The 17,715-nt window shown below is 38.7% G+C and overlaps 1 protein-coding gene across 2 annotated transcripts in view; it reads right to left on the bottom strand.

The window, feature by feature from the left end:
• Nucleotides 1-17,715, bottom strand: part of LOC8036309 (beta-1-syntrophin) — a 69,146-nt gene that overhangs the window by 32,036 nt on the left and 19,395 nt on the right. For both annotated transcript variants that reach the window (XM_040207909.3, XM_040207910.3), the window contains exon 2: nt 1,353-1,545. In XM_040207909.3, the coding sequence (XP_040063843.1) occupies nt 1,353-1,545 (193 nt within the window). The remainder of the gene's footprint in view (nt 1-1,352; nt 1,546-17,715) is intronic.

The following is a 17,715-nucleotide window of genomic DNA, read 5'->3' as shown; positions in this document are numbered from 1 at the left end:
CCGGAGGATAGAGAAAACACTTCCTTCATTAAAAATGTCGCGATGCCGGTGCATAATCGCAAAGCAAAAGTCGAGCTTTTTCCGCCACCTACAGCCCCAAGTGGCAGCCGAAGGAACTACGGCGAAAAGATTACGTGACCTCGCTCGGCTCTAAGCTGCAGCATAAAGCGCGAAACACATGTACGACGAAACTGTCCGATCCGACGTCCGACCGCGCAATACGACGGTCGGAGGCGAGGGTTTTCGTAGCATCGGAGAGCGTTGAAAACCCTCGCCTCCGACCGTCGTATTGCGCGGTCGGACGTCGGATCGGACGGTTTCGTCGTACACGTGTTTCCCGCACGTCCACTACTGTCAGCAGAGAGAGGGAGAGGAAGCGTCTTCCGAGATAGCACACGAGAAGCTACACGGCACACCAAATGACGTCACTGGGAGTGCGACCAGGTGTGACCCTGAAGGCTGCGAGGGAGTTGAGGGGTGCCCCAAATGCCAATATTTATCTCTTTTTTACGCAATAACTAGAACACGCAGGCGAAATCCGTTTTCTGTTCTTTAGTTCAGAAGTGTCGGAGGGCAACTTCCAGAAATCTTTGACTGAAGTACGAAAATCGTTGCACCGCCCCTTTCAGGGTCACACCTGGTCCCCCTCCTTGTGACGTCATTCGGAGTGCCGTGTAGGTTCCCGTGTGCTATCTCAGAGGACGCTTCCTTTCCCTCTCTCTGTTGACATTAGCGGGCGTTAGGCTGCAGCTTAGAGCCGAGCGATTTGGACTATGTATGACTCACCCCCGACGGTCACCTGCGGACTAAGTATGCTAGACCAAGTCCGTCGCCTATGAACCAAGCATGCTGGACTAAGTGTGACTTGCCGCCAATGGTGGCTTGCGGACCAAGTATGCTGGACTAAGTATAACTCACCTCCAATGGTTGCCTGAGGACTCAGTACCCCGGATTAAGTATGAATCACCATCAAAGAACCTGTCTAAAAAGGTGCCTAACATTTGGCACAGTTACTAAGTGCTTCATTATTTCTATAAAGTTACTTTTTCACCTCTAATAATAAAATTTTCGGTTCGGTTCTGGTCCGACATACCTATATCCGCCATCAAAATTACACTATAGCAGCCTTCCGTCATGATTGGACTGACAATATTATAGGCTTAACCTGCAATTTAAATTTGTTTATTGCGTAACGTTCCGACATTTCTGAGATTTTACCTTTCACTCCCCCGATGTGCGCATATTTCATGCGAATCGTTGGTTTTAGGCACCACAAAAGACCCCCCCCCCCCCCCCTTTTCCCATGGTTTTCTGAACCAAGCCCCGGGCCCCTAACAGTGCCAAGGCCTCACCTGGGCTCCGGCACTGTGAGCGACCGTGCGAGCTGACACAGGAGCAAGGGCACACGGCGCGTGTCGCCGCGTGGTTGTGGGCCGCCTCCCACGTGGTCCCGCGACAGCAGACCTCCCGGAGCAAAGTCCCAGCCCATCTCAGCCAGCACCGACGCCTTGCGGAAGTAGGGCGTCACCTCCCGCAGGTACTTCACTGCACAGAGAGCCAACAAAAAGAGTTCATGGGGCCGCTTTGGGGCTGGCTCCCACCCCCACATCCCCCCCCTCGAGATCCGTACAGGACGTCAAAACGGTCTGCTGCGATTCACGATTGGCGCGCTAACAACTACTACGGGTGCAAGCTCTAACACATAGAAGGCCATAGCACAAGTCAAAGACTAAAAAATATGTGCACATGGTCATAAGAAATAGCTGTGGTTGGAGTTTAAGCACTAATGTAGACTTTGTGGGACCAGAATTTTGAGAAGAGGGGAACTTAGGGTTGTCTTAGCCCTGGGGTTAAGTTGGTGGCATGGGTAGCCATGGAGCCAATACGCTCCAAGCGGAAACTTCGGGAGGGGCGTTTCGAAAAACGCGCGCAACGCCACTAGCGGAGCAGCTGGTGTTCAACCGTTCAGCAGCAGCCTGCGGCACCTTTTCGCGTGCAAAGTTGTGGCGGCGGAAGCGCGCACGGACAGAACTTTGTTTCTTCGAGCCGACACATTAAGGGCGACGTTGCATAAGGTCTGGGGCAGACCTAAAAAAAGACAATCTAGCTGTTCTCCGGTTCTTATATATCCCAGGAAATAAATTTAACATCACATTGAAGGCTGGCTTCCGACGAGAAACCTTCCCGGCTTCCAAAAGGTGCAACCACTGCACTTCTTCACAAAATGGACGAGGCATTGATATTCTGAAATTAATCTACCACAAATTCATTGAGTTTAAGATGGAGAATAAAAATCAAGGTGATTTGAATCGTCATTTGAGCCACACGGACTCCACTAGGATTTTCCACAGGAACACCTACTTCAAAAAAATCCTTTCCCACGGAACTAATATCAGAAATGCTTTTATTATTATTTGTCCGTAATTTTATGCTACCCATGCAAATTATTTTTGTTTGTAATAAAAAAATAACATTAAGCAAAGAAAAATGTGTAACAGGCTGAACACAAGGAAACTGCACTGCTCTTTTGCGCTAATCGGAGAGGTGAGCTTTGTTTACATCTTCCACTTCTTTTATCAATTCCGCGAGGCATCTCATCCAAGCATATCAGAATGTGAAGAAACAAACAAACACTTGTATGTGTGCACAGACACGCACACAGACCAACAAAGGGAGTGACTGAGAGAGAGAGGCACAGACAGAGCTAATTGTACATGTAAGGTTCATCTTACATCGGTCAGTAGAAGTATATGTGTTTTGTCTTACACGAGCTTGCCCCCTTTTTTTATGAGATTATGCCACCGCCTTGCACACTTTAAAACCAAAAGGGAAAGTCACTGTCGTTAAACGACTCGCGAACTGTGTCAAATTCAGACTTTTTTTTTTTTTTGCTTTTTGGGACAGTTAAAAGATTGTTAATACTTTGTTTACTGGCAACAGTGGCACCGTGCGCCATGAAGGCGATAGAAAACTTTCATATAAACTTTGGAGTTATTTTGTTTCGCTGAAGTATTACAGCATATAAAGCTTTCTTAATAACTAAACAAATCAACCTCCTTTTGTGCTAGTATGACGCAATATAATATGATTCAAATTCAAAGACTTTTTTTTTTTGCTTTTTGGGACAGTTAAAAGACCTTTAATACTTTGTTTACTGGCAACAGTGGCACCGTGCGCCATGAAGGCGATAGAAAACTTTCATATAAACTTTGGAGTTATTTTGTTTCGCTGAAGTATTACAGCATATAAAGCTTTCTTAATAACTAAACAAATCAACCTCCTTTTGTGCTAGTATGACGCAATATAATATGATTCAAATTCAAAGACTTTTTTTTGCTTTTTGGGACAGTTAAAAGACCTTTAATACTTTGTTTACTGGCAACAGTGGCACCGTGCGCCATGAAGGCGATAGAAAACTTTCATATAAACTTTGGAGTTATTTTGTTTCGCTGAAGTATTACAGCATATAAAGCTTTCTTAATAACTAAACAAATCAACCTCCTTTTGTGCTAGTATGACGCAATATAATATGATTCAAATTCAAAGACTTTTTTTTTGTTGCTTTTTGGGACAGTTAAAAGACCTTTAATACTTTGTTTACTGGCAACAGTGGCACCGTGCGCCATGAAGGCGATAGAAAACTTTCATATAAACTTTGGAGTTATTTTGTTTCGCTGAAGTATTACAGCATATAAAGCTTTCTTAATAACTAAACAAATCAACCTCCTTTTGTGCTAGTATGACGCAATATAATATGATTCAAATTCAAAGACTTTTTTTTTTTGCTTTTTGGGACAGTTAAAAGACCGTTAATACTTTGTTTACTGGCAACAGTGGCACCGTGCGCCAAGAAGGCGATAGAAAACTTTCATATAAACTTTGGAGTTATTTTGTTTCGCTGAAGTATTACGGCATATAAAGCTTTCTTAATAACTAAACAAATCAACCTCCTTTTGTGCTAGTATGACGCAATATAATATGATTCAAATTCAAAGACTTTCTTTTTTTTGCTTTTTGGGACAGTTAAAAGACCGTTAATACTTTGTTTACTGGCAACAGTGGCACCGTGCGCCATGAAGGCGATAGAAAACTTTCATATAAACTTTGGAGTTATTTTGTTTCGCTGAAGTATTACAGCATATAAAGCTTTCTTAATAACTAAACAAATCAACCTCCTTTTGTGCTAGTATGACGCAATATAATATGATTCAAATTCAAAGACTTTTTTTTTGTTGCTTTTTGGGACAGTTAAAAGACCTTTAATACTTTGTTTACTGGCAACAGTGGCACCGTGCGCCAAGAAGGCGATAGAAAACTTTCATATAAACTTTGGAGTTATTTTGTTTCGCTGAAGTATTACAGCATATAAAGCTTTCTTAATAACTAAACAAATCAACCTCCTTTTGTGCTAGTATGACGCAATATAATATGATTCAAATTCAAAGACTTTCTTTTTTTTGCTTTTTGGGACAGTTAAAAGACCGTTAATACTTTGTTTACTGGCAACAGTGGCACCGTGCGCCATGAAGGCGATAGAAAACTTTCATATAAACTTTGGAGTTATTTTGTTTCGCTGAAGTATTACAGCATATAAAGCTTTCTTAATAACTAAACAAATCAACCTCCTTTTGTGCTAGTATGACGCAATATAATATGATTCAAATTCAAAGACTTTTTTTTTGTTGCTTTTTGGGACAGTTAAAAGACCTTTAATACTTTGTTTACTGGCAACAGTGGCACCGTGCGCCATGAAGGCGATAGAAAACTTTCATATAAACTTTGGAGTTATTTTGTTTCGCTGAAGTATTACAGCATATAAAGCTTTCTTAATAACTAAACAAATCAACCTCCTTTTGTGCTAGTATGACGCAATATAATATGATTCAAATTCAAAGACTTTTTTTTTGTTGCTTTTTGGGACAGTTAAAAGACCTTTAATACTTTGTTTACTGGCAACAGTGGCACCGTGCGCCAAGAAGGCGATAGAAAACTTTCATATAAACTTTGGAGTTATTTTGTTTCGCTGAAGTATTACAGCATATAAAGCTTTCTTAATAACTAAACAAATCAACCTCCTTTTGTGCTAGTATGACGCAATATAATATGATTCAAATTCAAAGACTTTCTTTTTTTTGCTTTTTGGGACAGTTAAAAGACCGTTAATACTTTGTTTACTGGCAACAGTGGCACCGTGCGCCATGAAGGCGATAGAAAACTTTCATATAAACTTTGGAGTTATTTTGTTTCGCTGAAGTATTACAGCATATAAAGCTTTCTTAATAACTAAACAAATCAACCTCCTTTTGTGCTAGTATGACGCAATATAATATGATTCAAATTCAAAGACTTTTTTTTTGTTGCTTTTTGGGACAGTTAAAAGACCTTTAATACTTTGTTTACTGGCAACAGTGGCACCGTGCGCCATGAAGGCGATAGAAAACTTTCATATAAACTTTGGAGTTATTTTGTTTCGCTGAAGTATTACAGCATATAAAGCTTTCTTAATAACTAAACAAATCAACCTCCTTTTGTGCTAGTATGACGCAATATAATATGATTCAAATTCAAAGACTTTTTTTTTTTGCTTTTTGGGACAGTTAAAAGACCGTTAATACTTTGTTTACTGGCAACAGTGGCACCGTGCGCCAAGAAGGCGATAGAAAACTTTCATATAAACTTTGGAGTTATTTTGTTTCGCTGAAGTATTACAGCATATAAAGCTTTCTTAATAACTAAACAAATCAACCTCCTTTTGTGCTAGTATGACGCAATATAATATGATTCAAATTCAAAGACTTTCTTTTTTTTGCTTTTTGGGACAGTTAAAAGACCGTTAATACTTTGTTTACTGGCAACAGTGGCACCGTGCGCCATGAAGGCGATAGAAAACTTTCATATAAACTTTGGAGTTATTTTGTTTCGCTGAAGTATTACAGCATATAAAGCTTTCTTAATAACTAAACAAATCAACCTCCTTTTGTGCTAGTATGACGCAATATAATATGATTCAAATTCAAAGACTTTTTTTTTTTTTGCTTTTTGGGACAGTTAAAAGACCTTTAATACTTTGTTTACTGGCAACAGTGGCACCGTGCGCCATGAAGGCGATAGAAAACTTTCATATAAACTTTGGAGTTATTTTGTTTCGCTGAAGTATTACAGCATATAAAGCTTTCTTAATAACTAAACAAATCAACCTCCTTTTGTGCTAGTATGACGCAATATAATATGATTCAAATTCAAAGACTTTTTTTTTTTGCTTTTTGGGACAGTTAAAAGACCTTTAATACTTTGTTTACTGGCAACAGTGGCACCGTGCGCCATGAAGGCGATAGAAAACTTTCATATAAACTTTGGAGTTATTTTGTTTCGCTGAAGTATTACAGCATATAAAGCTTTCTTAATAACTAAACAAATCAACCTCCTTTTGTGCTAGTATGACGCAATATAATATGATTCAAATTCAAAGACTTTTTTTTTTGCTTTTTGGGACAGTTAAAAGACCTTTAATACTTTGTTTACTGGCAACAGTGGCACCGTGCGCCATGAAGGCGATAGAAAACTTTCATATAAACTTTGGAGTTATTTTGTTTCGCTGAAGTATTACAGCATATAAAGTTTTCTTAATAACTAAACAAATCAACCTCCTTTTGTGCTAGTATGACGCAATATAATATGATTCAAATTCAAAGACTTTTTTTTTTTTTGCTTTTTGGGACAGTTAAAAGACCGTTAATACTTTGTTTACTGGCAACAGTGGCACCGTGCGCCATGAAGGCGATAGAAAACTTTCATATAAACTTTGGAGTTATTTTGTTTCGCTGAAGTATTACAGCATATAAAGCTTTCTTAATAACTAAACAAATCAACCTCCTTTTGTGCTAGTATGACGCAATATAATATGATTCAAATTCAAAGACTTTTTTTTTTTGCTTTTTGGGACAGTTAAAAGACCGTTAATACTTTGTTTACTGGCAACAGTGGCACCGTGCGCCATGAAGGCGATAGAAAACTTTCATATAAACTTTGGAGTTATTTTGTTTCGCTGAAGTATTACAGCATATAAAGCTTTCTTAATAACTAAACAAATCAACCTCCTTTTGTGCTAGTATGACGCAATATAATATGATTCAAATTCAAAGACTTTTTTTTTTTACTTTTTGGGACAGTTAAAAGACCTTTAATACTTTGTTTACTGGCAACAGTGGCACCGTGCGCCATGAAGGCGATAGAAAACTTTCATATAAACTTTGGAGTTATTTTGTTTCGCTGAAGTATTACAGCATATAAAGCTTTCTTAATAACTAAACAAATCAACCTCCTTTTGTGCTAGTATGACGCAATATAATATGATTCAAATTCAAAGACTTTTTTTTTTTTTGCTTTTTGGGACAGTTAAAAGACCTTTAATACTTTGTTTACTGGCAACAGTGGCACCGTGCGCCATGAAGGCGATAGAAAACTTTCATATAAACTTTGGAGTTATTTTGTTTCGCTGAAGTATTACAGCATATAAAGCTTTCTTAATAACTAAACAAATCAACCTCCTTTTGTGCTAGTATGACGCAATATAATATGATTCAAATTCAAAGACTTTTTTTTTTTTTGCTTTTTGGGACAGTTAAAAGACCTTTAATACTTTGTTTACTGGCAACAGTGGCACCGTGCGCCAAGAAGGCGATAGAAAACTTTCATATAAACTTTGGAGTTATTTTGTTTCGCTGAAGTATTACAGCATATAAAGCTTTCTTAATAACTAAACAAATCAACCTCCTTTTGTGCTAGTATGACGCAATATAATATGATTCAAATTCAAAGACTTTTTTTTTTGCTTTTTGGGACAGTTAAAAGACCTTTAATACTTTGTTTACTGGCAACAGTGGCACCGTGCGCCATGAAGGCGATAGAAAACTTTCATATAAACTTTGGAGTTATTTTGTTTCGCTGAAGTATTACAGCATATAAAGCTTTCTTAATAACTAAACAAATCAACCTCCTTTTGTGCTAGTATGACGCAATATAATATGATTCAAATTCAAAGACTTTTTTTTTTTTTGCTTTTTGGGACAGTTAAAAGACCTTTAATACTTTGTTTACTGGCAACAGTGGCACCGTGCGCCATGAAGGCGATAGAAAACTTTCATATAAACTTTGGAGTTATTTTGTTTCGCTGAAGTATTACAGCATATAAAGCTTTCTTAATAACTAAACAAATCAACCTCCTTTTGTGCTAGTATGACGCAATATAATATGATTCAAATTCAAAGACTTTTTTTTTTGCTTTTTGGGACAGTTAAAAGACCTTTAATACTTTGTTTACTGGCAACAGTGGCACCGTGCGCCATGAAGGCGATAGAAAACTTTCATATAAACTTTGGAGTTATTTTGTTTCGCTGAAGTATTACAGCATATAAAGCTTTCTTAATAACTAAACAAATCAACCTCCTTTTGTGCTAGTATGACGCAATATAATATGATTCAAATTCAAAGACTTTTTTTTTTTGCTTTTTGGGACAGTTAAAAGACCTTTAATACTTTGTTTACTGGCAACAGTGGCACCGTGCGCCATGAAGGCGATAGAAAACTTTCATATAAACTTTGGAGTTATTTTGTTTCGCTGAAGTATTACAGCATATAAAGCTTTCTTAATAACTAAACAAATCAACCTCCTTTTGTGCTAGTATGACGCAATATAATATGATTCAAATTCAAAGACTTTTTTTTTTGCTTTTTGGGACAGTTAAAAGACCGTTAATACTTTGTTTACTGGCAACAGTGGCACCGTGCGCCATGAAGGCGATAGAAAACTTTCATATAAACTTTGGAGTTATTTTGTTTCGCTGAAGTATTACAGCATATAAAGCTTTCTTAATAACTAAACAAATCAACCTCCTTTTGTGCTAGTATGACGCAATATAATATGATTCAAATTCAAAGACTTTTTTTTTTGCTTTTTGGGACAGTTAAAAGACCTTTAATACTTTGTTTACTGGCAACAGTGGCACCGTGCGCCATGAAGGCGATAGAAAACTTTCATATAAACTTTGGAGTTATTTTGTTTCGCTGAAGTATTACAGCATATAAAGCTTTCTTAATAACTAAACAAATCAACCTCCTTTTGTGCTAGTATGACGCAATATAATATGATTCAAATTCAAAGACTTTTTTTTTTGCTTTTTGGGACAGTTAAAAGACCTTTAATACTTTGTTTACTGGCAACAGTGGCACCGTGCGCCATGAAGGCGATAGAAAACTTTCATATAAACTTTGGAGTTATTTTGTTTCGCTGAAGTATTACAGCATATAAAGCTTTCTTAATAACTAAACAAATCAACCTCCTTTTGTGCTAGTATGACGCAATATAATATGATTCAAATTCAAAGACTTTTTTTTTTTGCTTTTTGGGACAGTTAAAAGACCTTTAATACTTTGTTTACTGGCAACAGTGGCACCGTGCGCCATGAAGGCGATAGAAAACTTTCATATAAACTTTGGAGTTATTTTGTTTCGCTGAAGTATTACAGCATATAAAGCTTTCTTAATAACTAAACAAATCAACCTCCTTTTGTGCTAGTATGACGCAATATAATATGATTCAAATTCAAAGACTTTTTTTTTTGCTTTTTGGGACAGTTAAAAGACCGTTAATACTTTGTTTACTGGCAACAGTGGCACCGTGCGCCATGAAGGCGATAGAAAACTTTCATATAAACTTTGGAGTTATTTTGTTTCGCTGAAGTATTACAGCATATAAAGCTTTCTTAATAACTAAACAAATCAACCTCCTTTTGTGCTAGTATGACGCAATATAATATGATTCAAATTCAAAGACTTTTTTTTTTGCTTTTTGGGACAGTTAAAAGACCTTTAATACTTTGTTTACTGGCAACAGTGGCACCGTGCGCCATGAAGGCGATAGAAAACTTTCATATAAACTTTGGAGTTATTTTGTTTCGCTGAAGTATTACAGCATATAAAGCTTTCTTAATAACTAAACAAATCAACCTCCTTTTGTGCTAGTATGACGCAATATAATATGATTCAAATTCAAAGACTTTTTTTTTTTTGCTTTTTGGGACAGTTAAAAGACCTTTAATACTTTGTTTACTGGCAACAGTGGCACCGTGCGCCATGAAGGCGATAGAAAACTTTCATATAAACTTTGGAGTTATTTTGTTTCGCTGAAGTATTACAGCATATAAAGCTTTCTTAATAACTAAACAAATCAACCTCCTTTTGTGCTAGTATGACGCAATATAATATGATTCAAATTCAAAGACTTTTTTTTTTTTTTGCTTTTTGGGACAGTTAAAAGACCTTTAATACTTTGTTTACTGGCAACAGTGGCACCGTGCGCCATGAAGGCGATAGAAAACTTTCATATAAACTTTGGAGTTATTTTGTTTCGCTGAAGTATTACAGCATATAAAGCTTTCTTAATAACTAAACAAATCAACCTCCTTTTGTGCTAGTATGACGCAATATAATATGATTCAAATTCAAAGACTTTTTTTTTTTTTGCTTTTTGGGACAGTTAAAAGACCTTTAATACTTTGTTTACTGGCAACAGTGGCACCGTGCGCCAAGAAGGCGATAGAAAACTTTCATATAAACTTTGGAGTTATTTTGTTTCGCTGAAGTATTACAGCATATAAAGCTTTCTTAATAACTAAACAAATCAACCTCCTTTTGTGCTAGTATGACGCAATATAATATGATTCAAATTCAAAGACTTTTTTTTTTTGCTTTTTGGGACAGTTAAAAGACCTTTAATACTTTGTTTACTGGCAACAGTGGCACCGTGCGCCATGAAGGCGATAGAAAACTTTCATATAAACTTTGGAGTTATTTTGTTTCGCTGAAGTATTACAGCATATAAAGCTTTCTTAATAACTAAACAAATCAACCTCCTTTTGTGCTAGTATGACGCAATATAATATGATTCAAATTCAAAGACTTTTTTTTTTTGCTTTTTGGGACAGTTAAAAGACCTTTAATACTTTGTTTACTGGCAACAGTGGCACCGTGCGCCATGAAGGCGATAGAAAACTTTCATATAAACTTTGGAGTTATTTTGTTTCGCTGAAGTATTACAGCATATAAAGCTTTCTTAATAACTAAACAAATCAACCTCCTTTTGTGCTAGTATGACGCAATATAATATGATTCAAATTCAAAGACTTTTTTTTTTGCTTTTTGGGACAGTTAAAAGACCTTTAATACTTTGTTTACTGGCAACAGTGGCACCGTGCGCCATGAAGGCGATAGAAAACTTTCATATAAACTTTGGAGTTATTTTGTTTCGCTGAAGTATTACAGCATATAAAGCTTTCTTAATAACTAAACAAATCAACCTCCTTTTGTGCTAGTATGACGCAATATAATATGATTCAAATTCAAAGACTTTTTTTTTTTTGCTTTTTGGGACAGTTAAAAGACCTTTAATACTTTGTTTACTGGCAACAGTGGCACCGTGCGCCATGAAGGCGATAGAAAACTTTCATATAAACTTTGGAGTTATTTTGTTTCGCTGAAGTATTACAGCATATAAAGCTTTCTTAATAACTAAACAAATCAACCTCCTTTTGTGCTAGTATGACGCAATATAATATGATTCAAATTCAAAGACTTTTTTTTTTTGCTTTTTGGGACAGTTAAAAGACCTTTAATACTTTGTTTACTGGCAACAGTGGCACCGTGCGCCATGAAGGCGATAGAAAACTTTCATATAAACTTTGGAGTTATTTTGTTTCGCTGAAGTATTACAGCATATAAAGCTTTCTTAATAACTAAACAAATCAACCTCCTTTTGTGCTAGTATGACGCAATATAATATGATTCAAATTCAAAGACTTTTTTTTTTGCTTTTTGGGACAGTTAAAAGACCTTTAATACTTTGTTTACTGGCAACAGTGGCACCGTGCGCCATGAAGGCGATAGAAAACTTTCATATAAACTTTGGAGTTATTTTGTTTCGCTGAAGTATTACAGCATATAAAGCTTTCTTAATAACTAAACAAATCAACCTCCTTTTGTGCTAGTATGACGCAATATAATATGATTCAAATTCAAAGACTTTTTTTTTTTGCTTTTTGGGACAGTTAAAAGACCTTTAATACTTTGTTTACTGGCAACAGTGGCACCGTGCGCCATGAAGGCGATAGAAAACTTTCATATAAACTTTGGAGTTATTTTGTTTCGCTGAAGTATTACAGCATATAAAGCTTTCTTAATAACTAAACAAATCAACCTCCTTTTGTGCTAGTATGACGCAATATAATATGATTCAAATTCAAAGACTTTTTTTTTTTTGCTTTTTGGGACAGTTAAAAGACCGTTAATACTTTGTTTACTGGCAACAGTGGCACCGTGCGCCATGAAGGCGATAGAAAACTTTCATATAAACTTTGGAGTTCTTTTGTTTCGCTGAAGTATTACAGCATATAAAGCTTTCTTAATAACTAAACAAATCAACCTCCTTTTGTGCTAGTATGACGCAATATAATATGATTCAAATTCAAAGACTTTTTTTTTTGCTTTTTGGGACAGTTAAAAGACCTTTAATACTTTGTTTACTGGCAACAGTGGCACCGTGCGCCATGAAGGCGATAGAAAACTTTCATATAAACTTTGGAGTTATTTTGTTTCGCTGAAGTATTACAGCATATAAAGCTTTCTTAATAACTAAACAAATCAACCTCCTTTTGTGCTAGTATGACGCAATATAATATGATTCAAATTCAAAGACTTTTTTTTTTTTGCTTTTTGGGACAGTTAAAAGACCTTTAATACTTTGTTTACTGGCAACAGTGGCACCGTGCGCCATGAAGGCGATAGAAAACTTTCATATAAACTTTGGAGTTATTTTGTTTCGCTGAAGTATTACAGCATATAAAGCTTTCTTAATAACTAAACAAATCAACCTCCTTTTGTGCTAGTATGACGCAATATAATATGATTCAAATTCAAAGACTTTTTTTTTTTTGCTTTTTGGGACAGTTAAAAGACCTTTAATACTTTGTTTACTGGCAACAGTGGCACCGTGCGCCATGAAGGCGATAGAAAACTTTCATATAAACTTTGGAGTTATTTTGTTTCGCTGAAGTATTACAGCATATAAAGTTTTCTTAATAACTAAACAAATCAACCTCCTTTTGTGCTAGTATGACGCAATATATAAAGAAAAAAGTTTTGAATTAATCCACACTTTACTATTTAATTAAATTTAGTGTAAATCTTCATTTTACCCTGTTTTCAGTGAGTGATTGGAGAATCAGATAATAATAATAATAATAATAATAATATTTATTTGCATACCAAAAATCTGATCCTGAGTGGCGTGCACGGCTGTGCAGAAAGGTTAAAACCCGTACGCGAGTGCGCCTGCCAGCCCGCCACCCAGGATGTGATAAAAAAAGATCGCGGACAAAAACGCGGGAATCCGCTACAAACTTTATGACACGGGAACGGATACCGTAGATTGCAGACGCAGCAGATCCGCATTTCACGGCGCAACATACACGTGGGAAAAGCTCGCGTGTTACGGGAGCCGACATCGCGCGCGCAAATCGCCGACAAAAACACGGGAACCCGCTTTGAACTCGCTTGTCAGACGCGTCGGTACAGCAAATTGCGCGGTTGATGCGATTCCCGACGGGCCTCGCGTGACGTCCGACGGGAATCGGGGGGTGGGCGATGTTTCGCAATTTTTATGTTACAGATATTTAGCCAGAAAAACGGGATGGGCCATCTCTCGGGGGCGGGCGTTCTCTCGGAACTTTACGGGAGATATTTCGTTTTTGGCAGCCCAGTTAAGAATATCCATTGGGTCCAATTAGAATATCAATTGGTAACAATCGTAATCGTATTTTCATTAAGTATTTAATAATCCCAACATCAATTGAAAAAATAAGTTCCAAGTAGCAAATAATTTTATTGGGATTCAACCCAATCATGGGGCGTCCCAATTAATAGCACTTGCACGTACTTTTTTATATCTCAAAATGAGGAAATCTTGTGCATGTAAATTGACTATCACATTATTTTTTTTTGCTAGAATTGGCGGGAATCGTTGGAAGCGTTTGTGCACACTGGGCAAAGATGGCAGCCACGAAGGAGCGCGCACGAACATGCACTGGGCAAAGATGGCGGCCATGAAGGAGCGCGCACGAACATGGCACGCACGGCATCTGTGGCATGGTTACGGCAGAGATTCAAGGAAGTTCTGTCATGTTTTATTGCTGCGAGTGCTGAATAGTGGGGTGATCATTACGGCGTTGATGTCGCTGGTTTTGTTCTTGGTGCTTGCTGAAATTGCAAATCGGCGATTTCGAATTAATAAATATGCCGAGACACGTCCTTAGCTTTATGGTCAGTACAGGGTGGAAGCCTGAACGAATGAAACATTACAGAAAAGAATTTTCCGAGCTGTCGATTCGAAAGTATACTCCGTTTAATCAAATGCCAGCGCGAAAGAAAAAAAAAGTGTTTTAAGCATTTCTAAAATATACTATAGATTTGCGAAAGCACTGCATTACCACAGTTTTAGAGTTGTCTGATTAAACAGTTATGAAGCGATTGTTGGGAAATTTTGAATGGAGAATTGAGGTTTAGTGTCTCCGAAATTCGCTGTTAACTTTATAATAAAACAAAAACTAGTAGGTCCTGAAACTTCGGGGTCTATATCAGATGAACAAATGACGTTTTAGCGAAGAGACGCTACCAGAAAACTGCTTCTACGTTTTGAATTAGATCACTAACTGTTCCAAAACTTTGGCATGATGCACCAACCGCTGTGTTACGTTCTGACGAAGTTTGAGCTCGCCACGATCTGTAGTTTATTTTTGCGGTCGGAAAAACGCGATTCGCTTTTCGCGGAAAGATGCAGTACATTGGAAACTTATTTCTGTAAAACTGAATGCCGCTTTAGGGCTGGAGCTAAATGCTTTCGCTGGAGAGCTTTATTAAAATAGAGAACACGCCAGAAATTTCTCTCAAACCGTTTAACTATGCAGTATGTGTATAGTTACAGCATATTAACTGTCCTAACCCCTTGCAGCAGAGCAGGCCTCAGTGGCTCATAGGAAACAGCTAGTATTTGAGTATCCGAGGTTTGGAATCGGACATTGTCAGCATGGTCACAGTTCTTTTTCTTTGTAACGTAAAAATACATGCTCCAATTATCTTCTACCAGAATTTGCACATCGATTATGGATGTACTGCACATATTGCCGAATGCTCTCCTTCAAGCAAAATAGAATTTTAGTGGATCCATATTTCTGACCAGTCCAAAACGCCGCCTGCAAAGCCCTGTTGGGCAGCTGGGGCCGCCTTCTGCTGCAGTCTGAGACTTGATTTCTAAATAACTATACACAGTCATGTTTTATGACGGGAAATGTTATTGTGCCTTACCTGAATATGAACACGTATATCCCATAAAATAATTTAACCCACATTGGTGCTCTTAGGAAAGCTGCAGAGGAAAAATTGAACCAGGAGGAAACTAGCGAACCAGAGGCCAACGCCTGAACAACAGGACGACGCCCCAGCAAGAGGAGGCAGAATGAACGCCGTTGTCAAAAATCATCTACTAGTGTTTCATTGCCCAGTTATCACAAACCATGAACAGTTTTGTCACGTGGTGGTGCTCAGTTGCTTCCAATTAGCAACACTCAATTGGGTTTTGACAATTGCAAACAACTGATTTATTCAACTAAGAGTCCAAAATCACTAACGACATTCCCAATTGGTTTCAATTGGCAATGCTCAGTTGGATTTCGACAACTGGAACCAATTTGGATTTTTTTTTTTTTTTTTCAATGAGGAGTCCGAAATTCCAAACGGTTTTCCCCGTTGGTTCCAATTGGACCCAATGGTTATTTTGGGGGCACCATCGTCTGGTGGCCGTATCAGGAGAATACAGTCTCTACCAAATACTTCACTTGGGAGAATACATCCTACTCCGCTCATTTGCATTAGACGTCCACAGCCGTATGTGTAGGGAGTTTGGTCATTAATTGGTAAGAATAGGGCGGCAACAAGGGCACGTCATTGGCCGAAATTGTTTCGATGATCTTGGGCGCGATGATTGACAGATCTTGTGACCACTAGCCTCAGATATTCCCCATCCCCGGCAGTCACAATTTTTAGGTAAAGATATATTCAAGTATTTCATTTCAGCACGCTAGAGTTGAAAGGGCAATGCACGTGACGTTGTCGTCACGGCGACGTTCAGAACGCACTCAGACTTTCTTTTGACTGCATGCACTCGCGACCGTCGCCACCACGGACTGGACAATAAAAACGGTAAATTCGACTCCGAAGAAACAAAAAAAGAAATTGGCTTGCTTTGTATGTTTATACAGCCTTGATGTTGGTACGCCTCAACGGGTGACCGGTCGCTTAGCTATAGATGAGAAATTTAGCCAGTGCAGTACAATCCGCTAACCGCTGCGTGCATCACGCAGTAGTGGTACACTCACACAGCGCTGACTCACAACAATCTCTATTTTTTCACTTCTTTTTTTCTTTTACGCCTTTTCGAACGCGTGCCGTTACGAAACTCATCCAGATCGAAACGGGCGGAGCCGGTGGGGATCGAACCCAGGAGGTTCCCAGCGCAAGCTTTCGTTCCACACTCCCGAGCGGAGATGCGTTAAGCCACTCGGACACCGAGTCCCTGGATTCGACTCCGTGGTAGTTTTGACGCAAACCCCGAACGCGTGCGTACCCCATTTCGCAGTGTCGCCTCATGTTTCGTAAAACTTTTCTCATCAATGTCACCTTTTCTGGCTCAGTAAACGCACTCAGCACCTTGATATTCCTTATTTCCACCAATCTCTTACAATTATTCATTCATGCACTTTCAGCCTCATCCAGAAGCAAAAAAATACCTGCGCCGCGCTACGCGAATCATTCAACGACATCCCAGCGCAGTCTTAATTCGCAAGGTAATCACAGGGGGAATATGCGGCGCTGGCGGTGCCGCCGCTTCCGCCGCTCCACCCGGGCTTCCGCCGGCTCCTCCCATTGACCAGACTTTTTGCAAAAATCGTCTTGTTCGCGCTGACATCTTTGTCTGCTGGACTGTGGAACGCCCTGAGCATGCTGTGTTGTTCAGTGTTGCGGAGTTGCCACTCCGGAGTTGGAATGACCCCGGAATGGAATGGGAATGGAATGGCGGCAGCGTTGAAGAGAATGGAATGGGAATGGAATTAGATGCATTTTGCCCGGAATGGAATGGGAATGGAATTAGATGTCTTTTGCCCGGAATGGAATGGGAATGGAATGAGCCCGGTTCTTCTATTTTTTTTTGTGTGTGTGTGCGTGTGCGTGTGTGTGCGTGCGTGCGTGCGTGTGCGTGCGTGCGTGCGTGCGTGTGTGTGTGTGTTTACGGTCAGCGAATTTGAGCCAGTCAGCGAGCCAGTTGCTAAGAAATAAAATGAGCGGACGAGAAACAGCTAACCCGCGTGGAGCTCTAACAGACTTATACGCAAAAAATGCAATACAAAAAAGAAGCGTCAAAGCTAAGTGCAGAGGGGGGAGGGAGGAGAGGGGGGTGGGGGGGGAATTGGAATGGAATGGGGGTGCACATTCGGCAACACTGCTGTTGCTCTGCTGTGAGATGTATCAGCCCTGCGCATGCGTCCGCAGCTCAGTGACTCAGCATGTTTCGCCCGGGTGATAAGCAATGCAAAGGTCTATACACTTTTGCAA

Source organism: Ixodes scapularis, unplaced genomic scaffold, assembly GCF_016920785.2.
Source record: "Ixodes scapularis isolate PalLabHiFi unplaced genomic scaffold, ASM1692078v2 PGA_scaffold9__187_contigs__length_104089568, whole genome shotgun sequence".
NCBI lineage: Eukaryota > Metazoa > Arthropoda > Arachnida > Ixodida > Ixodidae > Ixodes > Ixodes scapularis.
Note: the sequence above shows the minus strand (reverse complement) of the source record. Positions and strands in the feature narration are given on the sequence as shown.